The 25968-nt window shown below is 47.8% G+C and overlaps 1 protein-coding gene across 3 annotated transcripts in view; it reads left to right on the forward strand.

Annotated features, from left to right (window-relative positions):
* The first annotated feature begins 1055 nt into the window (after positions 1 to 1055).
* The window catches only part of LOC122236030 (maestro heat-like repeat-containing protein family member 7), a 31283-nt gene continuing 6370 nt past the window's right edge, over positions 1056 to 25968 (forward strand). The window contains exons 1-19 of one of the 3 annotated variants that reach the window (XM_042977040.1): positions 1056 to 1097; positions 2389 to 2504; positions 4319 to 4383; positions 4795 to 4917; positions 5039 to 5118; positions 5526 to 5655; positions 6314 to 6400; positions 10355 to 10462; positions 10943 to 11081; positions 11864 to 11952; positions 13471 to 13620; positions 15353 to 15507; positions 18836 to 18980; positions 19484 to 19656; positions 20168 to 20305; positions 20380 to 20494; positions 24278 to 24418; positions 24954 to 25130; positions 25477 to 25635. In XM_042977040.1, coding sequence (XP_042832974.1) covers positions 2411 to 2504; positions 4319 to 4383; positions 4795 to 4917; positions 5039 to 5118; positions 5526 to 5655; positions 6314 to 6400; positions 10355 to 10462; positions 10943 to 11081; positions 11864 to 11952; positions 13471 to 13620; positions 15353 to 15507; positions 18836 to 18980; positions 19484 to 19656; positions 20168 to 20305; positions 20380 to 20494; positions 24278 to 24418; positions 24954 to 25130; positions 25477 to 25635 — 2268 coding nt within the window. In that variant the 5' untranslated portion in view covers positions 1056 to 1097; positions 2389 to 2410. The remainder of the gene's footprint in view (positions 1098 to 2388; positions 2505 to 4318; positions 4384 to 4794; positions 4918 to 5038; positions 5119 to 5525; positions 5656 to 6313; positions 6401 to 10354; positions 10463 to 10942; positions 11082 to 11863; positions 11953 to 13470; positions 13621 to 15352; positions 15508 to 18835; positions 18981 to 19483; positions 19657 to 20167; positions 20306 to 20379; positions 20495 to 24277; positions 24419 to 24953; positions 25131 to 25476; positions 25636 to 25968) is intronic. The other 2 variants (XM_042977042.1, XM_042977041.1) reach the window with 2 other exon arrangements.

A 25968-nucleotide genomic window follows, 5' to 3' on the forward strand; every position in this document is an offset into this window, starting at 1 on the left:
CTGTCAGGAATCCGGGGGAGGAGAGGAGAGCCTGAGGGGAAGCACCCGCATTTCTGTCACTGCCCTCTTACCACATCCTGCAGCTCCCTCCTTTTTGGGTGGACTCTGGCCCCATTATGTTAGAATGTCCTAGTTCGGATGCTGTTCTCTTCCATTTTATCTCTGAGTGCCTGTCCCTGGTGTAAAGCTATCTCCCCTCCCCGTGTCCTGGGAGCCCAGAGCTCCTAGGCTGAGCCAGGAGACATCCCAGCACCGCCCCCCCCCCACCCCCCACATGAGGATCCTTTATGTTAACTTATTGGTCCTGTGTAATGCCTGGTGCAGTTGCGAAGTGGCTGCATACTTGGCTGCGGGGCTGGAACTGTGTGGGTTTTAGTGCCAAATATGTCAATAAAGTCTGTTCTTTGTGATTGGCCTGAGCTGATGAAAGGTTCTTTTGTGCCAAGTTTTCTGAGCAGAGGTTTTGCCCAGCCCTCAAGATGCCTGCCCAGGGAGGCAGAGTCGCCTGGTCTCCAGCGGGTCTGGCCTGGTCCCTGGGGAGCAGGGGGATGGCCGGGGTGGTAGAGGTTCTCTGCTCCCTGGCAGGATGGAATGAGGAACAGTCCCTGCCAGAGCTCCTTAGGTCTCCAGGGCCTGAGGAGATGGGCTCTGGGAGCCACTTTCTCAACGGCAGGGACTTCCGCTCCAGGAAGTCTGAAGGCTTCCCCCAGGCCAGGCTAGGCAGTGGATGGCGATGAGTGGGGCTGAGTCTCCTGTTCCTTGAAGCGGTTCTAGGAGCTCTGGCCTGCCCAGAGTGGAGGTTTCCATGAGAAATAGGAGCTTCTCCAAAGCTCTACAATGCAGGAGTTTCCTTGGGGTGGTGGGGGAGGTGCTTTCCACAAGGTCTCCTCCCCCACATCTGGGCAGGGTTGCCCACAGCCCCTCCCACCTGGGGACCTGCGCGGGGAGGGGGAGGGGAGGGGGAGGAAAGCTCCAATTCAGCCCACTTCCCTGCCGGCCCTGCAGGGGCCGCTATAGGACCCGGGGCACAGCGCCCCCTGGAGCCACGATGCCCAGGAGAAGCGCGTGCCCTGGATCTGAGGTGCCCGGTGTGTCAGGTAAAGGGGTCCCTGCCTGCCTGTCCCTCTCCACAGCACACAGAGGGCCGATGGCTACGGGTAGGGGTGACTCCAGCCTGGCCCTGGGTGCTGAGCCCTGGGGACCGGGGGAATCTGTGGGCTTCAGGGGCTTGGCTTTCTCAGGCTTGGGGGAGACTCCATTCTGGGTAGAGGTGCGTGGGTGGAGCAGGTCTCTAGGGGTCTCTGGAGGAGTGAGCGTCCTAATTGTGGACCTAAGGATCTTCAACTTAACCGAACTGCTCATAACAGGGCGCTTGATTCTGTATTGTAGACAATTGGGATGAGTTAGGCCCAGGGAAAGCGACCAAGTGCTGGGGAGTTCCGAGGGGGCAACCAGTCAGAGGAGGAAGCTCCCCAGCCACAGGACTGACAGAGACCAGCTAACACATGGGGACACAAAAGAAGGCAGGGGCAGGCCCTCTGTCAAGGCTCTTCTAAGAACAGCCCATAATGGGATACACAAGTTTGGGGACCCCAAGGGCAGGGCAGTGAGAGAACTGGCTCAGGCAGCGGTCTCTTGGTCCAGGAGAAGATTTTCCTGAGCAGTGTCTGGGGGCGGGGAAAGATATTTAGGGCTCTTAGCTCCCCTACCACAGGGCAGAATGGGATTGATGAATTGGGGAAGGGGGGCAGAAGTCTCTGGTATAAGGGAGCTTTAGGATTTTATTCTATTCTATTTTATTTTTTTAATGTTCATTTTTGAGAGAGAGCGAGAGGGGGAGGGGCAGAGAGAGGGGGAGACCAAAAACCCTGGGCAGGCTCTGCAAAGTCAGTGCAGAGCCCAAGGTGGGGCTCGAACTCACAAACTGAACCTGTGAGATCATGACCTGAGCTGAAAACAGGAGTTGGATGCTTGACCCACTGAGCCACCCAGGCACCCTGGGAGCTTTAGGATTTTAGCAACAAGACTCCCAGAGTCAATTTGACCCAGAGGCAGAGGGACAGACATCATTGGTGCCTGATTCTGTATTTTAGACAGTAGTGATGAGGCCCCCAGGAGACCACGTCTGCAGCTGAAATTTGCCCTTGCAGGTCACGCCCTGAATGGAAGACTCGTACACAAGTCGGGATGAGTCAGGGCCCTTTCCGAGGGTCGCATATCTTCCCATGGGGGAGGGAAAGGGAGCTGACGGTGAGAAGCTGGCACTGGCATTGCTCAGCCAGTTCTTTTCTTGTAAATGTCCTACCTCGCACAGCTTCACCCCTCGGTGGAGAAGCTGTATCCCTAGGAAGGAGCGTCTAACGCCTGACCTGGCTACTGTCCTCACAGGCTGCAGGCTGCTGCCCCAAGGATGCAGATGAATCCATATCCTCGCAAGCACCAATTAGGCAGAGTCACCTTTTTGCAATCAACTCACCAAGTCTCTTGGAATCCTGACTTAACGGGTGAGCAGTTGGCCCCAGACCGGGCTGTGTTTCAACTCATTGCAGTTCCAGAGGTGAAGGTGATAGGCCCAGCCTTTGCTCGAGATGTCACCTGGTGGGCACGAACCTACCCACTTCCGGCTGCCTCCTTCACAGCTCTGGGCTCGTGTCCGTCTTCAGAACTGCCTCCGTGAGGAGCCTGGAGCCAGGCGGGGAACAGGATGCTGGGGCTTTGAATTAAAGCTCACCCAGCTCACAGCTGTTCAGGGAGCCAACTCCCATGCCCCCCGGCCTTGTGCATCTCTATGCCTGTCTCAGCTGAACAGCCAGACTGATCTTGTTAAACAAAAGTCAGACCATACCACTCTTTTACTCAAAGCCTATCCAGGGCTTCTGTCCCATTCAGGGCCAAAGCCCGAGTCCTTACAGTAGCCCTTTCCATAGGCCTTGAAAGGCCTTTGTGACGTGTCCCGTTACCATTCCACTTCTGTCACCTACCATTCTCCTTGCTCCCTCCACTCCAGGCACACGGTCCTTGCTTTCCATGAGCATGCCAGGCATGATCCTGCCTCTGGGCCTTTGCATTTGCTGTTCCTTGGGCCTAGAATGCTCTTTCCCTAGATATCTGTATGGTTTGGTCCTCATGTAAAGGACCAGCCCTTCAAGACTGCTCAAATTGAGTCAGTGAGCTTTTCTCTGTATAAAAACCTATATGAGCAAATACAAAAAGAATACCTTTAAAACAATAGTAACCAGAGTTTCCGTGAAGGAGCCATTTGGCCTGTAAGCTCTACTTTAGAAGAGGGCCTTTTCCCTAGAAGATGCTCAATAAACAGATGCCAAAGAATGAATTTATTGATTTCCCTGCTATGTGCCAGGGATTCTCCTGATATTTTACATGAATGAATGAATTCAGACCTCACCACAATAATACTTACTGTGATTATCATCCCCATGTGAAGATGACAGAACTGAAGCTGGGGACATTCAATTTGCTCTTTACATGCATTCATCCATTTAAGCCTTACAACGGTAATAGTTAACCATCATCTTTGCCATCGTATGGATGGGGACATACAAGTTGAGAGGGTTTTTTTTTGCGGAAGCTCATGGAGCCAATAAAGTAGAAGAGCTGAGCTTTGAACTCAGGCAGTTTAGGGTTTGACGGCTGTGCTATGGCTTTAAGCCCCACCCTCAGTGCGCTCTGCTGGCCGGGGAACGTGACTTGGCCTGAACCCAGGTCTGGTTGCTTCTGTTGCTTCTCGCTCTAGAACTGCTACCATCTCCAGCCTCTTGATTCACCCCTCCTGACACCCTGGGGGTGCTCAGTCTGCATTCTTAGCGTGGCCCCCCCTCCCCCCCAGCCTCTGGGGCCCTCCTCGGGGAGGCTTTCCCAGAAGGCTCTACCAGCCCAATTGACAAGGGAGGTTCCAAGGCTCATTTGAGATTTCAAGTCCATTCACAGGATTTCAAAGCCTGTCTAGGAGAGCTCCAGTAATTCGTGGCCACTGGGGGTGACTTGAAGATCTCTCTCTTCATAATTACCCTTCTATATCTGGCCATTCGTGATGCAGACATCTGTCCATTGTCAGACCTGCCTCTGTGAGAAGCCAGGAGTCTTACCTGATTCCCCACATGATTGCTTTTCCACTTAGTCTTCAGAGATCCATACCAGGCCCTGGATCTGGAGAAGCTGGTTCTTGGAGCTGAGATACCCGCCCAGGCCCTGATGGTTTTGAACCTTCTTGGCAGACGATAGGGGGATAGGATGGCCCTGCTTTCTTGTTCCATCTGAGGTAATCAGCCAGCCTCCTCCCAACCACATCCCTTTGCAGGACTGCGCCAGTCAGAAAGAGAAGCTTGTGAGTTCATCGACGAATTTCTAGAAGAAGGACAACTGGTAAGGAAATTGTCTGGACCTTTTGAGAGCTGAGGAGAAAGTAGAAAAAAATGAGAACTCACGTTTCCTTGGGTTTTGGATACTAGCCCTGGTTTGAAAAGCACCTGAAATTCGGCCCATTTTTGCCTTCTGACCTGGACAATCTGACCTGAAAGAATCTTCCATGGGGACCCCTAGCTCCACTGTCCCCAGAGGGCTGTGAGGGGACCGGGACATTGATGAGTGTCAGTCTAGGGGATGGGGGAACTGTGTTGAGGAAATCAAGTGAGCTATCCATCCTGGCTGCTCTGAGGTCTGGGCTGGGTGTGTGGGGCAGGGTCTGGGGTACAGGTTTTGGGTGCAGCCTGTAGGAGAAGTGAAGGGCTGAGGCCTGGTTCACAGGCAAGAAATTTCTGTGGTTTTTTCCCCTAGTCAGAGTCGGAAAAACTGAAGTTCCTGAGGGCTGTGGAAACCTTGAGTGCCGCCGTTCAGGCCCAGGCAAATGGCAATATGAATGATTACTTTCCCAAAACCATTCTGGCCAAGAAAATTGAGGTGAGAAAGACCCAAGCTCTTCTGGGAGTTGGTCATCCAGGGATGAGGATGACCAAGTCCCAGAGCCAAGGGCTGGCATCTCTCCCTGAGGGAGATTCTTGTTTCTTCCCGGCCCTTCTAGGTATTAATCCTCGAAGAATCCACCGAGGTCTTGGTCAGCAGTGTGCATCAGCGAGCCATGCTCTGCATCGTGGCCCTGAGGTTCCTTCCTTGCTGTTACCTCCTCTGAGCCCCTGGGCCTTTGATGCTGTGAACATTTGGGTTGGGAGGAAGGGCAAGGTCTGGGGACTTGAGTTTTGCGCTGTGGGTGGCAGGGCCCCATGATTGCTGCCTCATCTACCAGCATTCTGGGGTGGTGGACGCACCCCCAGTTTCACTATCAGAAGCCTATTAGGACATCCAGTGTAGGGAAGGCTCCCCAAGAGGCCAGGACCTCTTTTCCTGGCAAGGAGGTCATCGGAAGGTGTTTGGGAGCCCAGGTCCTTACTGTTTGCTGTGCCTCAGAAGGGGCAGCAGAGAAGGTTCTGCCACAGGGTCCTGGAAACATATCCGACCCTGCCACTGATATCCTCCAAAGCTCTCTTGTCATTCCTCCCCTCTCACCCCAGCCAGGTGAATCCACCATTCTACTTATCCCAGAAACTGGATCTGGTGAATGCTGGCATCTCTAGCATATTCTCTCTGCCTCTCATCATGCCTAGTCTAGACAGAAAAGAGAGTGCTAGTCTCTACCTCCAGGTAATCCCCACCATCGCCTCCTGGTGGAGGTCTCCACAGGAGAGGATTTATCTTCAGAGGCTTCCTGGGTCCTCTTAGCTCCCAGACCCCCTTCCCCTCCTCTCTGACCTTCGGGAGCTCATAGCTCCATGGCCCTTGTGCTGCTCGAAGTAACCCCTCTGCCTCATCATCACCTGTCTCCCCGAGGACTGGCCCATGCTGCCACACTACCTGTGTCCTCTCTCACTAAGTCTCCTATTTCTCTAGGAAGAGACAGTCTAATGATAAAACCCACAAATTTTATGGAATAACTTAACCGGCCAATGGACTGCCAAATCTTCTCAAGAGTTTTCAGTTTTAAAAATAGAACTTTCCTTAATCTACCAGAATGAATCTCTAAGGGTGAGAATATCATGGGGGCTATATTTGTTGGGGAGAACTGCCCAATGCCTACATTTTGCTACTTGGTTTGCAATTTGGGCTGGCCTTGGCCCAGCCTTCAGTGAGGTCAAGAAAGGTCAGCACTTGGGAAGATGGGAGTGTGGCAGCAGGGCTAGCCCAGCCCCTACTTTCCTTCCTCCTGAGGTGGGATCTGAGGGACAGGGGGGAGTGCCCCAGGGAGCCAAGCTAGCACAGCGGCTGTCGGTCCACCTACACTCCATGCTTCCTCACTTGTCAGACGGTCCAGGCCTTAGATGACATGTTACAAGCTCTTGTAATGGAGGATATGGACCCCGACATGTCCCTGCTGCAGAACTTCCTGGAGGTAAGTGGCTGGAGAAATCGGGGAAACGGAAGCCCTATTTTAAGTCTGATCTTTGGGAGGAAAGATAAGGAGTATGGGGATAGTCTGGGGGTCTTTTCAGCACAGAGGCCATCAGTTCTCAAACCTCAGAGAGCAATCACAATGACTTGGAGACCACTTCCTGTCTCCTTCTCACTGTCTTTAGAGCTTTTCAAATATTCTTAGTTATGATACGTTGTCATCTCTCGGGGTTGAATTTGAATTGGGGAAGTAGCCCAGAGTCGCATGAAACCTACTTTCATCAACAAGATGGTAATTAATGAGGATAATATAATTTTGGATAAAACATTACGTGTGACTACAAATGCAGAGACAGGATCGCCTGGATATCTTTAAAAAACTTTTTTGTGGGTGCTTGGAGGGCTCAATCGGTTAAGTGTCTGACTTTGGCTTAGGTCATGATCTCACAGTTCATGAGTTCGAATCCCACGTCGGACTCTGTGCTGACAGCTCAGAGCCTGGATGGAGCCTGCTTCGGATTCTGTGTCTCCCTCTCTCTCTGCCCCTCCACCTGCTCGTGCTCACTCTGTCTCTCGCTCTCTCTCAAGAATAAATAAACATTATAAGAAATAATAAAAACAACTTTGATGAGGGCTGTGTCTAGAGAGGAAACATATCCTATTGGGATTAGTGACGTGATTTTTTTTGAAATGTATCCTTTCTGGTACGTTTGTTGAGATGTGTTTCTGTGCTTTGTGGGTACCTTCACTGTAAGCAAACTAGTAAATGCACTGTTATAATTTGAGTTTATGGGGAATGGAGATGCTGAACTTTGGTTCTCCATCGGGGTGGAGTCCTCAGGAAATCCATTACTGGGGTCCTCATTATCCAAAGATAAATGGTGCCCCCAAAGGCACCGCTTATAGTTTCCAAAATTTCATTTATTGATTTATCTTGATAAATGAAATTTAAATGAGAAAAATAGATATTATTATATGCAACAACATTTGGATTATATTTGCTACTTCGAGGTAATTCTGAAAACAAAAAAAATCAAGTGTGGCTATTTTAAGATTTTTTTTTTTTTAACATTTTATTTATTTTTGAGACAGAGAGAGACAGAGCATGAACAGGGGAGGGTCAGAGAGAGGCAGACACAGAATCGGAAACAGGCTCCAGGCTCTGAGCCGGCAGCACAGAGCCCGACGCGGGGCTCGAACCCACAAACCATGAGATCATGACCTGAGCCAAAGTCGGCCGCCCAACCGACTGAGCCACCCAGGCGCCCCAAGTGTGGCTATTTTAGACATAATTTTTCCTACAAAATTATATGATTGCATAACACTTCACCTATTTCATGTTTGACTTTGCACAGCAGGATCAGAAAGAGTTTTAATTTTGAAAACAAAAACAAAAACATTTAAGGCCTATTTAGTTTTCCAAAGGGCTCCTCTCTCTTTTTGTCTTTGTTTTATTTTTCATATTTTTGTTAAGGTATAATTTACATATAGTATAATGCACCCTTCCTAGTGCATATAGTTCTACGGGTTTTGACAAACGCAGTCATGTAACCACAACGATAATCAAGCTACCGAGTAGACCTACCAACGCCAAAAATCCCCCCATGACTCAGTAGTCAACCCCTCTGCCCACCCTGGCAATAGATGATCTGTTTTCTGTCCCTATTGTTTTGCCTTTTCCAAAATGCCATATAAACAGAATCATATAGCCTCTTATGTCTGTCTTCTTTCATATAGCACAGTGTATCTGAGACTCACCCATGTTGTTATATATATATCACTAATCCATTCCTTTCTATTTTGTCATTGTCCCGATGGATCACAGCTGTGTACCCCTTCTCTAGTTGAGGAACATTTGGCTTGTTTCCAGTTGGGGGTGATTATGAATAAAGCCGCAATAAATATGTGCATTCAGGCTTTTGTACATACATAGATTTTTTTTTTTACTGTTCATATTTTAGAAGATTTTAATACATTTTTATTTTATTTTATTTTATTTTATTTTATTTTATTTTATTTTATTTTTATTTACATCCAAATTAGTTCACATATAGTGCAATGGTGATTTCAGGCGTAGATTCCTTAATGCCCCTTACCCATTTAACCCCTCTGTTTACCTCCCACAACCCTTCCAGTAAACCTCTGCTTGTTCTCCATATTTAAGAGTCTCTTATGTTTTGTCCCCCTCCCTGTTTATTATTTTTGCTTTCCTTACGTTCATCTGTTCTGTGTCTTAAAGTCCTCATATGAGTGAAGTCATATGATATTTGTCTTTCTCTGACTAATTTTGCTTAGCATAATACCCTCCAGTTCCATCCACGTAGTTGCAAATGGGTACATACATAGATTCTTCATTTCACTTGGGCAGATACCTAGGAGCGGGATTGCCGAATTGTATGTGCATATTTTACTGTTATAGGGAACTTCCAGAGTTTTTGCCAGAGTAGCTGTATAATTTTGTGATCCCAGCCACAATGTACCAGAACTGTAGCCAGCCTGCATCCCTGCCAGCACGTGGTATTGTTAGTGTGTTTTATTAAAGATGGTCATTCTTATGGGTGCGTAGTGGTATCTCCTTGTGGTTTAACTCACATTTCCTAATGACTAATGATGTCGAGCACCTTGCGTGGGTTTATTTTTTCTCTGTATATCTGCTTTGGTCAAGTGTCTATTCATATCTTTTGCCCATTTTTAAGAATTGGGGTATTATTGGGGCACCTGGGTGGCTCAGTTGGCTAAGCATCTGACTTGTGGCTTTGACTCAGGTCAGGTCATGATCTCACAGTTCATGGGTTTGAGCCCTGTGTCAGGCTTTGAGCTGACAGAGCAGAGCCTGCTTGGGATCTCTCTCTCCTTCTTTCTCTGCCCCTTCCCAGCTTGCTATCTCTCTCTCTCAAAAATAAATAAACATTACAAAATAAAAATTTGGTTTATTATCTTATTTTTGAGTTTTGAGAGTTCTTTATTCTGGATATAAGGCTTTTGTCAGATATGTGAATTGCAGATGTTTTCTCCCATTCTGTGGCTTGTCTTTTATTCTCTTAACAGGGTCTTTCGAAAAGTAGGTATGCATTTTGATGAAGCCCAAATATTAAGTTTTCCTCTTATGGTTATACTTTTATTGTCTTACCTAAGAATTGTTTGCTTAACCTAAGATCTCAAATATTTTCTCCTATTTTCCCCTAGAAGTTTATAGTTGTAGGTTTTAGATTTATGCCTGTGATCAATTCTGAATTAATATTTGGATTGGGTGTCAGATACGTATGGGTGGTGGTTCATTCGTTTTTATTTTTATTTGTTTTTTGCCTCTGAATGTTCACGATAGGATTTAATGTTCTGGCAGAAAGGCCACCCTGAAGGGCATCTGTCCAGCTCCTATGCAAGCAGGACACACTTTTCCAAAGGTTTGTGCCGAACAGGACACAGGTCTCTCCCACCTGATGGTGTCTCAACCTGTCTCATAGGGTTGTTGGGAGGATAAAGTGAATTATTATACACAGACAACTTATATGTTTGGTCACCAGGAGTATTACTACTAGTAATAGAAGTTAATGCTTCCAAATCTCATCTCTCGGAGACTATTTCCACCTTGGCCTGGGCTTAGCGGGGAAGAGTTTGTGCATTTATGATGTGAACAGAACCCCTGCTCTCCACGGCATCTCGTCCCTCCCAGCTCTTCTGCTTTGCAATTCCTCCTCCAAGTGCATCACTGTCTTTAACCGTTTCTATAGGAAGAGTCTCAGAAGGTAATAGGTGAAGGGCCAAAGACACCCTTGCTTTGCCAAGTTCATGGAGCTGTCACCTGCTGCGACTCCCTCCTGTTTGTCTTTTTGGTTATATGCGCTGCCAGAGCGAGCAGCTGTTTGTCTTTTCGGCAGTTAGAGATGTAGACTCAAAACAAGGAGGGATGTTTCCCATCGGAGGCGTTGTTGGTGTCTCTATGCTGCCTTTCCAGATCATCTTGCCTTGGCTAACACTGTCAGAGAAAGTGCATCAACAGATCCGGGCCTTGGGCACCATTTCCCGGATGCTGAGATTTATTTGCAATTTCCCTAGACTGTCGGTGAGTGCCTGGGGTGGCAGGAAAGGCTGACCCGATGGGCCTTGCCTCTCTGGGGTGCCTGATTGAGCCTGAGGCTCTGCAAGGGTTAACCAGAGCACCTTATTTATTTATTTGTTTATTTAGCCTTCGTGCCTTTTCTGCTTCCATGGGATATTGCCCTCAGACTAGTTAACTGGCCAGACACATCTCAGTCTTGGTGGGGCAACTTGTCCTAGAGAGCTGGGATGGGTCCACAGCTTTGCATCGGCTAACGTATTTCAGGTGCCTGGCTGTCCCATTTCCCTAGGTGTCAGTTTGGAAGGTTCCCCACGCCAGGACAGAACATGGCACTGGCGGCGGGGGGGGGGGGGGGTGAGAGGCCACACACAAGCAAATAATTTAGTGATGTGGGAAGAAAGGGAAGGTTGGAGGTGGATGATGGTCATGGTGGGGAGGAGCTCCTTTGGGGACAGTGAGGAGGTAATGGTTTCCTCTTCCCAGCAGCACATGACGGAGTTCTCGATGACTGGGAAGATGATGGGCATTTTAGGTCTCTCCTGCATGAACGCCAACCATGAGATCAGCGTAGAGGCATCGGAGGCATTGCATTACTTTTTCAAAATCCTTGTGCTTCATAGAAGTAAGTGATATGAGCCTGGACCATCATGTGGCTGCAGTTGGGGGACCCGCTGAGTAGCAGGAGCATACAAGCACCAGTCACTGAGTGCCTGCCTTGTGACAGGCACACCAAAGGGCAGTTCTCTCGTGTGGGGGTGCTGGAATAAATCTGCTTTATCTAAATGAACTCCAAACCCATTGCTGATGAAATGCCCTGTTATAAAAGATTCTAGGAAATCCCTGGCAAAAAGGGAGACCTAGATTTGCAGCCGCTTATGAGATCAGCTTGCATCTCCAAAACTTCCCGCTGTCCTGTCGCTACTGCTTGGGTGTAGGACTGAGAAAATGAGCATTGTTTCTCAGGGAACAAACTTGGGAATCTTTGGTCTAGACCTTCTCTGTCCCAGAAAAACCAAAGATACAGACAGCCACACACACTTACAGAGGTGCTAGAGGAATTTGCAAATGTGCCCTAGAGGGAGTTTCAGAAACCTTAGCTTTTTATGATTCAGTAGGATGTACTTCCTGTTTTGCTAGCTGTGGGGGTGGGGAGTGGGAACAGTTCTCACTGTGGCATGGGTACGGGGACAGCAGGGGTCAGGGGACCAGACCACCTTGCCAACTACAATCTCCCTCCACCCATCAACCTGGCACTAGGGAACTCTCCCCATTCTGCTGGGCAAACATTACTCCACCTGTTGAACCTTGTTGATCTTCTCTGAGGTTTGGAGGGGAAGTGAGGGAGGGTGTGTTCCTTTCTCCCAGTGAAGGCCCTGCCCCTTAATTGTTGTTTTTGGATCGGAGGTATGAAACAGAAGACAGAGATCATCCTGAAGGATTTGCAGAAGAATTTCCGCGGAGGATGGTTTGCCAACATACAGAATCTCGCAATGGTAACCCTCGCTCTCCATGGGTGTATGGGATGCCCAGATGGGGAGCGTTCACAGGGGAGAAAGATGGCCGAGTAGAGATTACAGAGAGCCTGGCTGGGGTCACAGAGGAGCACTCCCCCACACAGGGAACTGCCCCCAAATCAAGGTCTCATGGACAGCATGCTGGAGGGGTAAGGCCCATTCCCCTAGCTGCACTTGAGTTGATTGAAGTTTGAGGTTATTGAGAGAGTTTTAAAATAGGGGCATAGCCGACCCTATCCTCCACTCACTGATTGTGTTCATGTACCTTTATTTGTGGACTAGCTTTAACCCTATTCAATCAGCAAGGGTGTATTGCTTGTCCTAACAATGGTGTCCTCAAGCTTAATCTACTTCAGACATGCCAGCCAGAAATCCAAGAGTCGTCCTTCCCTCTTTTCCTCACTTTCCACATCCAATTTAATCCCATGTCTGTCCACCCTCACCCTGAGTGGCTCTTGAATCCATCCACTCTGCTCTGGCCCCACCACAGCGATTCCACCATCAATCTCTTGCCTGGGTTATTGCAACAGCCTCCTGTCGATTGCCTTGCTTCCAACCATGCTTCTTGTCACACCATTTTCTGTACTGTCATCAGAGAATTAGTTCTAAAATGCACATATCATCATATTATTCCTCTTTGGACTTTGCACTGACTCTCCATTATTCTTATCCTAAAGGCCAGACTTCATATAGCCAATGAGGTCCTGCACGATCTGGCTCCTGTCTGACTCCCTTGCCTCATCTTGTCTTGATTCCCCTTTCCCACCTGGCCCAGGTCCCTTGCAGGACACAGTGACCACACAAAACTCCTCCCTAGGCCTTTGCAGAGTCTGTTCCCTGCCTGGAACTCTTTCCCCCACTTTCACCAAGTATGGATTTCGGAGATATTTCCTCCAGGAAGCCTTGTCTAATCTTGCAAGTCTAGCTTTGTCCACACTGTGTCCCTCACTGGCATTTCTCACATGGCACCACGACTGCCTATTTCCCTGCCCTGCCCTGACAGTAAGTTCCTTGAGGGCAAAGTCAGACAGTGCCTTGTGTGTGGGCTTCCCCAGCTCCCAGCGTAGAACCAGGTACAGAGTTGAGACTCTCTTTCTTGTGTGAGTGCATGAGCTTCACTGAGGTGTGTACATTTAGAGACAGGAGGCACATCTGTTTTAGACCCTGGCAGTCACTGCTTGCTTTGGAATGCTGCAAATTCACTAAACATCAGAACTTATTTCCAAATGGAATCACCTAATTATGTTCCAAATTCAAAATAGAAATGCCTTATTGCATTTTTCTTAGTATCATGTTGTGTGGACCATTGTTGTTACCTGAGGACTTAAGAGCTAATGACACTCGGGAGCCTGGCCTCACACCATGGAACAGCCAGATAGTAGCCAGGGGCTGCCTCCACTGGACCCTGGTTGACTGGTCTCTTTGGAGTCCAGAGGCTTCGGGCACTCCCAGAGTGGGATGCTGACATTGCAGAGACAACTGTTGTTCTCTCTTCAGTTCTTCAGGAAATACCTGACCCCCGAAGAGCGAGCAGATGTGATAATGGTGCCAATGGAGGCCCTGACCAATGCCAGCAGGCATGATGTCTGTGCAGCTTCCAAGATGTTAAAGATGATCCTGAAGCACCCTATGCCAGAGATTGGGAAGGTACCAGCTCTGAGGGACTTAATGGTTCAAGGTCAACTTAAGGATTCTTCCACTCTGTTTTGGATCTTTTTCTGTTTGATTTGCTCTGGTTGGGTTTCAAGGAATTGCAATCCTTTAGCCCAGAGGAGAAAAAGTTAAAGGAGGAGTTGTTTGCAATTGTGTGGAAGGCCATTCCATTGGAAAAGGTGACCTCCCAGTCTCCACTTCTACCAGAAAGGGAAGAATAAAGTTGTAGCAGGAGGCTACTTGTGGGGGCGTAGGACCAGAAGAGAACTCAGTTATCTCTTCTGCTTCCAGACAGTATGTTAGGTCTGTGGGCCCCTTCATCTTCATTCAGGTGGGAGAATACAAAGTGAAGACAGAGGTCTGTTTATCGATCGATCGATCGATCTCATATATCTATATTATATGTATATGAATTTATGAGACACTGACCTGAATCAGAAATGGAATACAGAGACTCTTTTGTCAGAGGTGGGATTGTTTCTTAGTAAAATTAAGACAGCATAGTTTATCTTTGTCTTTTTGTTATGCCATTTTTAAAGGTCTCATGGATTGATAGATTCACTCTCATTTTAATGGCCTAACCCACTCCTCTATGATGCTAATGACACCTCCATGATAGGTCCAATTAGCAACCTGAGTCTTACCCTTGCCACTCTCTCTGGCCTGAACACTCATCCGAATGCCTCAGATAGACTAGGAATACGCTCTTCGAGCTGAATGCCACCCCAGAGGTCAGCCACTGCAACCTCCCACTCGATGCCTGTAACCCCTTCCAGAACACCCCTGAGCAGCCAGCCTCTGCTGAAAGCACTTTTGGGAAGCTCACTACCTTAAACCATAGCTCATTCTAATTTGTGGATCTTTCATTATAAGAAAGTTCCACTTTGTGGATTGAAATCTGCATCCCCATAGTTTCCAGACTCTGGCCCTAGTTTACTTTTTGGAGTTATGCGGAAATCAATTAATATTCACACTTTACTAAAACCAGGTGCCATGTGTGGTCCTAGCCTCATCCACATGTTATTTTGTTGAATTCTTACGACAGGTCTGCGAGGAAGTAATGGTTTTCTTTTTAGAAATGGGGGAAAGGCTCAAGAAGGCTATGAGCCTTAGTAGCTGAAGTTTCTTGAGCACTTATTATGTGACAGACCTGTTCCAGCCAATGTAGATGTATTAGCTCAGAACCATGGAGGTGGGTAAAGTTGTTCTCATTTTCTATATGAGGAAATAATGCATCGAGAGGATGAAAACTTGCCCAAGGTCACACAACTGGTAGGTAAGGAAGTGAGGCTCAAATTCAGGCAGTGTGACTCCAGGGCCCATGCTGTTCGCCACTAGGCACACTGCTGAGTCCATGTAGCCAATAAATGGTGAGACCTGAGCCCTCCCCTTACTGCTACAATAGGCCTTATGTCTCCCGTCCTCCCTTCTCCGAGTTGCTCATCCCAGACACTTGCTTCATTCTTCATGACATGCTTTCCAGACATGACTTGAGTCACCCTTCCCTGATGCTCTCCATTTTGCCCCTCTTAACATATGGGGACAGGACAGCCCCCAGCCACACAGGTGTGGCCTAACCAGAACGGGACAGCGACTGCTGGGGACAGGTTTAGATCTGTGTGCATCCACAGACTTTACGTGGGTGCTAGGTTACATGCCTCCCAATGAGCTGGCATTGAGTGTCCAGAAAGAACCTTGCTCCTCCTTGGCCCCCCTCCAACTTCAGGTGCCAGAAATCATCCAGTACATTTACCACAATATGAACAGAATTACTGAAACCACAGCCCAAGAGACCATAAAGAAGATCCTCTACCTGCTGGCTCAGACCTACACGGAAGAGGTTATCCTGACACTACTCAACATGGAAGACGGGTCACAGAGGTAGGTGACCCTATCAATTCCCCGGACAAGCCCCCAACACTCTCTTAATTTGCTTATTCTTAAAATGTACCCAGTTTTCAATACAAGTCAGTTCCTTATATATTTTATTTGGGAGCAGGGTGATTGTAAAAGTCATATGGACTTCTTGCAGCATATTTGAAAGCCTGTAAAATTTTTTGAAAAAGAAAAAAAAATAAATCTTTTATCACCTAAGTATAATTTATAATTGGTCTACCTTTTAAACATGGTTTATAGAGGGCGCCTGGGTGGCTCAGTTGGTTAAGTGTCTGACTTTGGCTCAGGTCATGATCTCACGGTTCGTGAGTTTGAGTCCCTCCTCAGGTGAGCTCAGGCTCTGCTTTAGGTGAACATGAGGCCCTCTTCCGGTGAGCCTCACTTCTCTCTCTCTCTCTCTCTCTCTGCCCCTTGTGGGACTCTCTTTCTCTCTCCCTCTCTCTCTCTCTCCCTGCCCTCTCTCAATAAAAAAATTTTAAAAATGGTTTTTAAAAACGGATTATCAAGCCCATATTGTACATGCCAATTTGCATATTTTTCATTTAACATCTTAATCATAGAATTTTCCTAAGTTAAAACCTTTTTGTAAACATAATTTTAGTGGATAATATTATATGGTATGAATCTACTACACTATAATTTCCTTTATAATTTTTTTAAAAAGTTTATTTATTTTGAGAGAGAGACAGAGAGCACAAGCGGGGGCGGGGGGGAGCAGAGAGAGAGGGAGAGAGAGAATCCCAAGCAGGCTCCGCACTGTCAGCATGAAGCCCAATGTGGGGCTTGAACTTATGAACTGTGAGATCATGACCTGAACTGAAGCCAAGAGTTGGGTGCTTAACTGACTGAGCCACCCAAGTGCCCTATAATTTCCTTTTCTAAACTTAAACAGTTTTGTAAAATATCAACTCTATGTAGACTATGAAAAGTTAGGTATGTAAAGAATCCTAAGACCCACTGAAATCCTAAAACATTGGAACAAAAACAGAGGAGACAAACAGAAAACAGATCATTAAACGGTAGATTTAAATCCAACCATACCTATCGATCTATCTATCTATCTATATACAATGGAATATTCTTTTGCCATAAAAAATGAGAAAATCCCGTCATTTGTGACAGCAGAGTGGACTCTGAGGGCATTATGCTAAGTGAAATAAGTCAGACAAAGAAAGACAAATAGTGTATGGACTCACTTATATGTGGACTCTTAAACAACAACAACAAACTCATAGAAAAAAAGATCACATTGATGGTTGTCAGAGGCGGTGGGGTGAGGGTGGGATTGGAGAAAGGTGGCCAAAAGGTATACACTTCCAGTGACAAGATAAAAAAATACTAGGGATCTAACAATATACATGATGACTGTAGCTAATACTGCTATATAATATATGTGAAAGTCATTAAAAGAGTAAATCCTGAGTTCTCATCACAAGGGGAAACTTTTTTCTTTTCTTTCTCTTTTTATTTTATCTATATGAGGTGCTGGATGCTAACCACACTTATTGCAGTAATCATTTCACAATATGTGTAGGTCAAACCATTATGTTATACACCTGAAATTTACACAGTGTCTTTATCAACTGCTAATTTCAGCATCTGGGTGATCTCAGGATTGGCCTCTGCTGATTTTTTGTTTGCCTTGAGAATTGATTACATTATCCTGCTTCTTTGTGTGTCAAGTAAATTTGGATTGTAGTCTGGACATTTTTAATATGATGTTGTGAGGCTCTTAGTCTTGTTAAATTTTCCTGGAGAACGTTGATTCTTTTTTAAGCAGTCAGTCTGGTGTATGGTTTAGACGGCAAGTTCTGTCTCACCTTCTGTTGGACGTAGTTTCAGTGTCTGTTATATTTTTAAAGTCTTTGCTATACTGCTTTGGGTCTGTCTTACGCATGTGCTTCTCAGGGGTTGTTGGGTCTGTCCCATACGTGCAGCTCTGGAGTGATCCCAGGACTTACAGGAATTTCTCTCTCTCTCTCTCTTCTCTTGGAGACTTCTCCTATTTTCTGGCTTTCAGAAATGTATTTTCCGGCTTTCAGAAATGCATTTTCCAGGTCCTCTGTCTAGAAAGTTGGGCTTTCTCTTAGAATTTTACCGCTTGTGCTACTACAACTGCATGGGGGCACCTGAGTGGCTCAGTCGGTTAAGCATCCAACTTTGGCTCAGGTCATGATGTCGTGGTTCATGAGTTCAAGCCCCACATCAGGCTCTGTGCTGACAGCCCAGAGCCTGGAGCCTGCTTTGGATTCTGTGTCTCCCTCTCTCTCTTTGCCCCTACTCTGCTTGCACTCTGTCTCTCTCTCTCAAAAATAAACATTTAAAAAAATACAACTGCACAACTGGGTCCACATTTAAGGCAGTAAAATTAGAAAAGAGAGAGAGCAAATATGGATCCCCTGCCATACACACATACTCTTTAGGTCATTAGTCCCTTTTGTTGCTGTGGCCGCCTCCATTTCCACTACACAGCTCTGCATCTGGAACCATCCCCAGGACAGGGACAAAGAAAGAAAGATTCCACCCATCCTCTCATAGAGTCACAACTCCTAGGTTCCCATTTTACCAGATCTTCTGCAGAATGACAGGGTTTTACTCAGAGATTTTGTTTCATGTGCCTGCTGCAAAGTTTAACACTGCGGCCAGCTTCCGGTCAAAGTTGGGAGATAAAAGAGAAAGAAGAAAATCTGGGACACTCATCCAGTAAGGGTTCCTTTTCAAATTGTGGCTTTCATCACCCAGTCCCCTTGCTATGAATCATTTTCAAAATCTTCAAGTAGTTGCTTTCGTACTTGACCAGCACTTTTAGCGTTAATCAGAGGAAGAGATCAAATGCAATGTGCTTGCTCTGTCTTGGCCAGCGCAGCCCTGAAAGGACATAATTTCTTTGCAAAGAAATTAAGGAAATTGAGAGACTCTTAATCTTGGGGAAATTAAGGTTGCCTGTTAACGTCTAATGAGTACTGAGTAGGAAACAAAAGCTTGGACAAGGCAATAGAGAGGACACCACAGGGGACTCTTCTGACTGATCTGCAACATCGAAGTGTGGCCTGAGATGCTTTCTCATTTTAGGCTCCTAGGCCAAGGGAACATCTTCAGATTTACCTATGTGTGAGACGATAGAGAACAGGGAGGTGTGGAGGTGAAGAAGAAGGAAAATTAGGAGTGAAAGGAGAAAAAGAAAATGAAGACAGAGGAAAGGAAGAAGAAGGGAGAAAGAGGGGGGCTGGAAACACTGGGCAAAGGAGTCTAGAGTCCCTTCCAGGGGGAATCTGTGGAGAGTGACCACATTGGTGGGGTTCTGCCTCTACAGAGGGGTTTGCAAGCCCTGGGAAATCCTGGCATCGTTCCCCAAAGGCTATGAAGTCATCATGGAATTTCTGCTGCAGAAGCTGACTCCATACCAGAAATCGAAGGGCCAGGAGCCCAGCCACAGTACAGAGATCTCTCCGTTGATTGTATGGAGGGACCCTCGGAGGGGGCTGGGGGCTGGGTGGGGGACATCCCAGTGCCCTGTCCCAGGCTGTCCTGAGCTCTTGGAGCCTCTCCCTTTTACATATCCGTGTTTGGTTGAACATTTTAATGGCAGAGTCTTGGGGGTGCTTGGAGGGAGGGTTTTCTAGTTGCCTCTGCCTTGTAGGGAGACAGAAAAACTAGCTTCTCGTTCTCCCCCGGTGAGCTTAGGTAAGACACACCCCCCCAACCCCTCCTTAACTCTCAAGGATGATAAGAGAATGAAACAGCCACCACGATGATGAGAGCACTTTAAAGTAGTAACATTCTGGAAATTTCCCCTTATTTTCTTGGATCACACTAATTTAGTCTTGACCTGCCCTGGCAGTATGGGCTTTTCGGGGCCAGCCCTTCATGGTGATAGGTTATGGGCAGGGATTTCATGATGACAGGACGCAAGAGTTGGAATATAAAATGATAATGCCCCTGCTCTCCTCCCCACCCGCAGGCCACCAGGGCCATCCAGGAACTCCTTCTGGAACCGAGTCGGCGGACGGAGGTGCAGACCTTCTTCCCCTCCCTGTGTATGGCCCTGTTGTTCCAGATCTCCTTTCTCGTGGTTGAAGGGGACACTGACTTTCAGGATCAGCAGCATGCAACCGAACGGATGGACCCTGTCAGGTATCCTTGGCCTCTGGGCCAGAGTTCTAGCCACTGTGCCCCAGGGCCCATCTGCTCAGCTCCCATGTGTGTCCAGGTATCTCCCTGCCACTTGCCTGGCCTGGTCCCAGGCTGCTGGTTCTGGACACCCTTCTTGCACCTCCTGGGCAGGGCACTGCGTGTGCTCCCCACACATCATTTCCACAAGTCTTACTGGACTTTTTAGAGAGGACTGTCTCCTTCTGACTCACTGGCCTGACACAGAGATTCTGTTCCAAAGTAAAATCAGTATAATGGATAAGAAGTGCACCTGCGCTCCACTCTCTACCCTTCTGGCTTCCTGCAGCACCACGGGAACCCCGCATCTCTCTCGGCCTCGGTTCTCATTTGTAAAATGTTATCCTGGGTCTGTCTCTACAGGCTGCCCCACCTCTATCAGTTCACTGTTCTAAGGGAGGCTCCCGTAGACGGGAGAGGAGCCCAGATGGTGGGGGATGGCTTCCTGTCTGCTTTCTGCCCCGCCCCCACCCAGTTCCTCCGTGGAGGCCCTGAAGACGCTGATGCAAAGTACCGGGTATGGGGACTATGTGTCTTACATTCAGAAACTTGGAGGCTGGGAGCTGCTCACCAGTCCTGAAAGACACTACGAGGGTGTCACTCTACTGGCCAGGTAGGTCTGTGCCATCCTGTTGGCTCTCTCTTGGGGCCCGGGCCCGATCCTGAGCGTTCCGCTCTCCTCGGCAGGGCCATGGTCATCAAGAACTGTTGGCACAACCGCCCCCTCTTCAGCTTCCTCATCAGGATTCTCCGAGAACGAGACCACAAAAATCGCTTAACGGCCTTCATGTTCTTGACTGAAGTGAGCAGTTCTTGGTGGGAGGTGGGCAGGTGAGGGTTAGTTCCTCTGGAAAGCAGAGGTGTCCCAGGGGACACCTCCAGGGATGGCCAGTGGAGGAGGAGGAGGCCTAATTTCCTGTGGCTCCCCGCCTCACAGAAGGGTTGAGGGACATTGTTAACGACGGTGAGGTTACCTTGAGTCACAGGCTTTGAGTGTATGTGGTGTGATTCCTCCTTGAATCTTAAGGCAACTCAACTCTGTCCCAACTTCATGGGAAAACATAGCTCTTTCCTTCAGCCACCTCAGCTCTCATCAGTCTTCTCAAATTTTGTGGGGTGCCAGGGTGGCTCAGTCGGTTAAGCATCCGACTTCGACTCAGGTCATGATCTCATGGTTTGTGAGTTCGAGCCCTGCGTCGGGCTCTGTGCTGACAGCTCGGAGCCTGGAGCCTGCTTCAGATTCTGTGTCTCCCTCTCACTCTGCCCCTCCCCTGCTTGAGCTCTGCCTCTTTGTGTCTCTCAAAATAATAAATAAACGTTTAAAAATGAAAAAAATACATAAACATTAAGAAAAAAGCCTAATTTTTGCTAAGCACCGCTGATTGAGTCAGTATGTTCCAGCCATTTGACAGAAAAAAGGTGTAGAAAATTTAGAAAATATGAAAACTAAGTCAAAAAATTATAAAGCCCTTACTAATCACAATACCCAGGGGAAAGCACTTTCAGGTTTTGGCCTGAATGGAGGGGGGCATGTGTGTGTGTTCCCATGTGTGTGTTTCTTTATCAGGGTTGACATCATTTCCTATTAATATTCTGTATCCTGCTCTCTTCAAGCATCTTCAGACAAATTTTATTTTATTTTTGAGAGAGAGAGAATGTGCATGCATGTGAGCAGGGGAGGGGCAGAGAGAGAGGGAGAGAGAGAATCCTGACTCAGGGCTCCATCTCACCGACCCCAAGGTCATGACCTGAGCCAAGATCAAGACCCGGACACTTAACCGACTGAGCCACCCAGGCATGCCTCAAACCAGAATTTAATGGTGATGTAATATTTCATCACAAAGCTGTTCTATAATTTATTGGACATTTTGTTTCTAATTTTATACTATTATAAGTATCACTGTAATGGACATCTCTGTGCAAAAGACTCTGCCCATACTCTAGATTATTTCTTTAAATATTGAATGTAAGTACAAGTGTTGGCTCAGAAAATACGAATGTCTTCTATGATTTTGGCATGAGTGCCAAATTACTTTCCAGTAAAGTTGGGCCAAATCACACTTCCACCAGCAGTGTTTGGGGAAGGTTTTGGGATTTCTGGCTCACAATATTTTTAAATAGGCTCCTTTTAAAATTCAAGCCACCTGACTTTTTTTTTTTTTACAGGAGCAGGATTACATTTCAACATAACTGAAGATACTACAGTGCTAATACTGGAATATAAGCAGATGTTCTCCTAGTGTGTCATAATGTGTCCTTACTTAGGTTGGGGGACATTGTCCTGCTGGAAGGTGCCCACTGCCATGAGCTGATATGTGCACAGTGGCAGGAGTGCTGATATATGCATTCAAGGATGTATGTCATGTTGGCAGAACTCTTGCTAGGGATGTGGGGATGTGGGAATGTGCATGCAAGGTGCAGAACTCTGCACGGAAGAGAGTGACTTAGCTCAGTGGGTGTCCAACATTAGTGGACCTCATGTCACTAGGGAAGCTGTTTAAATGCAGATTCCTGAGCCGCATCCCCAGAGACCTGGGTTCAGTGGCTCTGGAGTAAGGCCTGGAAGTCTTAGTTTTCTGTAAACACTCCCGGGGTTGATGCAGTACAGGTGGTCCTTGGCCCCAGCTTTGAGGAACAGTACGAGGTGCAAGCCTGGGTGGGACACCGGAAGGTGGACGGCACTCTCTGCAGAGCAGTCGTTCTGACCTCCGGCTGCATGTTAGAATCCTCTGGAGAGCTTTAAAAAGGCTAATGCCAAACCACAACTCCACTCCCTCGTCTTACTCCCTGCCTTGATATTCTGTTTGAATTTCTCTGGGATGAAGTCCAGGCATTGGTTTATTTTAGAAGTTCCCGAATTTAAAGCTCTATTCTAGAAATACAGTATTGAGAACCACTCTAGAAGTTCCCCCAAATATATAACACCCAACTAAACAAGCGGACACGTGAATGGCAGTTATTCACCTGCCACCCTTACTGGAATTTCGGGCTGAGAAGAGGGGAGGGAGGCGTCAGTAGGCTGGGGAGAAGGCTCCCAACTGCCCCTGAGTAAGGAGCTAGGTGAAACTCACTCTTGGACATTTAAACAGAGACCCAGTTTTAAAGTGGGGACCCGGGGCACTTGGTGGCTCTCAGTCGGTTAAGAATCCGACTCTTGGTTTTGGCTCAGGTCATGATCTCACGGTTTCGTGAGTTCGAGCCCTGCATCAGGCTCTATGCTGACAGCAGGGAGCCTGCTTGGGATTCTGTCTCCCTGGATCTCTGCCCCTCCCCCACTCCCGCTGTGCCTCTCTCAAAATAAATAAATAAACTAAAAAAAAAAAAAAAAAAGGTGGAGAGCCAACAGGATTTGATGTACCAGCTAAAAAAGCTGATCAAACTCTATAAACAAGAGACCACAGCTGTGAAAGCTTTCTAATATTTCACAGCCTTTTGCAACGCCCTTGTTTGTTTTGTTACCCTCGGCCATTTCCCTGGGAGGATCGTTAAGTAGAAACATCGAAAACAGACAGGGCTGTGTACTTGTCTTCAGGGTACTTAGGGAACAGGGGAGACCTCAGTTATTTTGATTTCATTGTAAGTCTGTGAAAAAGGTGTTATTATCTCTATTTTGTAGAGGATGAAACTGAAACTCAGAGAATTTAAGAAACTTGCTCAGGTAGTAGGTAAATTAGTGGGTCTGCCTGGCAGCCGGCCAAAGACTGCGCTGTCCATGACAACTTTTTTTGCCAGTAGGATCACACTGTGAACATAGATAGATACACATACATTTGTGCATGTGTGCATACACACAAAACAAGTTCCCCTCGTTTAAATGTATCTGATTAGCTTTTGTCTTTTAAAATTCTATTTCAAATAACGTATAGACCCATATAATTTTACATAAATATACAAAGGAAGTCATGCATGCTATTTTTTTATTGTAGCCTTTTTGTTCTTTCCCAATTTTTAAATCTTTATTCATTATTGAGAGACAGAGGGACACAGAGCATGAGCAGGGCAGGGGCAGAGAGAGAGATACACAGAATCCGAAGCAGGCTCCAGGTTCTAAGCTCTCAGCACAGAGCCTGACGCAGGGCTTGAACTCACAAACCACGAGATCATGATCTGAGCCAAGGGCGGATGCTTAACCGACTGAGCCACCGAGGTGCCCCTGTTCTTTCCCATCTTGCCTCCTCCCTTCTGCTATATCAGTTTCACATGCCGCCTCTTCGTTTCCTGAGTATTTCATATGCAAGCAACCAAATATGTATCCTTCCATATTTTTCTCCGTGCTCAAATAATTACACACACATGCATGCGTGCACACACACACACACACACTCACACACGGGTACACTTCTTACTTTATCCCCAACAGCTCCCCTCATCAAAGATGCCTAAGGGAAAACCTGCAGAATGGGTGAATGCCTTCTCACATGGAGTGCGACGTTACCTTTCAACTAAGCTTTGGCTTCTTTACCTGTCTTTCCAAATCCTTAAGAACATTTCTTTATGAATAATAGGAACCCAGATTCAGAAAAATCACTGGAGAGTTTTGTTCTCCTTGCCCACCATTCCAGTCTTTCTTGGTCTCCTTTTGCAGCTGCTTCGGTGCCCAGATGTGGTAGCCACCGTGGATGAAGTCACTGTGCACATCCTGGCAAACTGGTTCCAGTGTGAGGAGCCGGCCATAGTAAAGCTATTGCTGCGGGTGGTGGAGACCTTCGCAAAGCACGGGAACATGGTGAGATGAGGCAGAGGCCAAGGGCATGCTCTCAAGAGATGGCACCCAGGGAAGCAATAGAGAGGTCCAGAGGTCCGGTGTGTCATTACATAGAGGGTGGACCAAACTCTCAGGATCAGACAGAGAGAACCTTCGTGAAGCCAGGCCACTGAATACAGGGGTCAAGGACCTGAGCCATTCGTGCTTTCTCTCTCCCAGGAAAGGAAAGAGAAGGGTTTTCCATGGGTCATTTCTGGGTAGAGACCAAGCCAATTCCAAGATCCCAGACCATCCTGGTGTCCTGGAGATGTCATCACCAGGGATGATAAAGGCCATGGAGATGGGTGCTTATGGGCCTAGTGGGAAGAAGGGTCTCCTCTGCCTTCTCCCCTTTTTCCATGAGGACAAAGGACTGCCGCCCCTTTACCGGCCCGGTCCCAGTCCCAGAGCGCGTCAGCACTGGCTCTTGTGGGTCAGCCTGAGTGGAAATGCAAGTCCCTTGATGTAGCAGGAATTGTTCTGACTCCTCGTTTCCTGAGCAGCTCTCCCTCGGCAGGTGCAACAGTTCCGCATCCTGGAGCCCTACGTGCTGGGCTGCTGCTACTCGCTGGACGATGACATTGTGATGGAGACTTTCACGGTGCTCAAGTGTCTCGTCGAGCACCTCACCTGGAAGCATTCCTCCTCATTCCTTACTCAGCTCACCTTCATGCTGGGGCCCGTCTTTGAGGAGGTGAAGCCCTTTGGGGGGCCATTTCCCGTCTCTGGGCATCCAAGGGAGTTGGGCAGAATTATCTTGAAAGGCCCTTCTGGCCTTTCTGCGAGGCCATTCTGCAATGGTCTGATTGTGTACGTCCTCTTGGGTAATGGCTGTAAAAGGGGTGAACGGCAGCGAGAGCAGACGGCAGTGACAGGGGAAGATCGGGATGCTGCACAGTCAAAGCAGACCCCTGGGGAGACAGGAGGGTGCATAGGGGCATGTGGTGGGAGGGGCGAGCTCGGGGGCCACCTGTCCCTCCTGGGTGAACAGAGGTGGTGGGTGAACAGAGGTGGGTGAACGTGTGTGTCTTCTCACCCAGGAGTCAGAGCATCTGCGCTTGATGGCCTTTGAGATCTACGGGGCTCTCTTGGCTAAGGTCAAGAGGACAGTGCTTGTCTTCCCCTTGAAGCACCAGGTCCTCAACTTGATAGTCCTCCTTGTGCTCCACCTGGAGGATGCGAATGTCAACGTGGCTCAGGTGAGAGGGCCAGGCCACGGAGCCTGGTCTTCCATCCCCCGTTGTCGCAGGAGGTAAATGCTAACCGGTGTTAGATGCTAAGGAAGGGGCTGTAGCAAGATTGGAAGGTGCTGCTGAAGGAGTTGCTTTGTCTCTGACCTTGGAGAGTTGCAGTGAGAGGCCCGATGTGACCAGATGCTTGCGCCGGGGTTTTCTCCAGCTCCTGGCTCTCTCCAGCTGGCCCGCAGCACACAGTGGGATGTGAAGTGTGTGTAAAGACTCCAGGGAGGAAAATCCTACCGTCAGGCACAGGGCCTCCCCCTGGTTCTCTGCCCTTGGCGTCAGCGGCCTTCC

The sequence above is a fragment of the Panthera tigris genome, chromosome F3, assembly GCF_018350195.1.
Source record: "Panthera tigris isolate Pti1 chromosome F3, P.tigris_Pti1_mat1.1, whole genome shotgun sequence".
Lineage (NCBI taxonomy): Eukaryota > Metazoa > Chordata > Mammalia > Carnivora > Felidae > Panthera > Panthera tigris.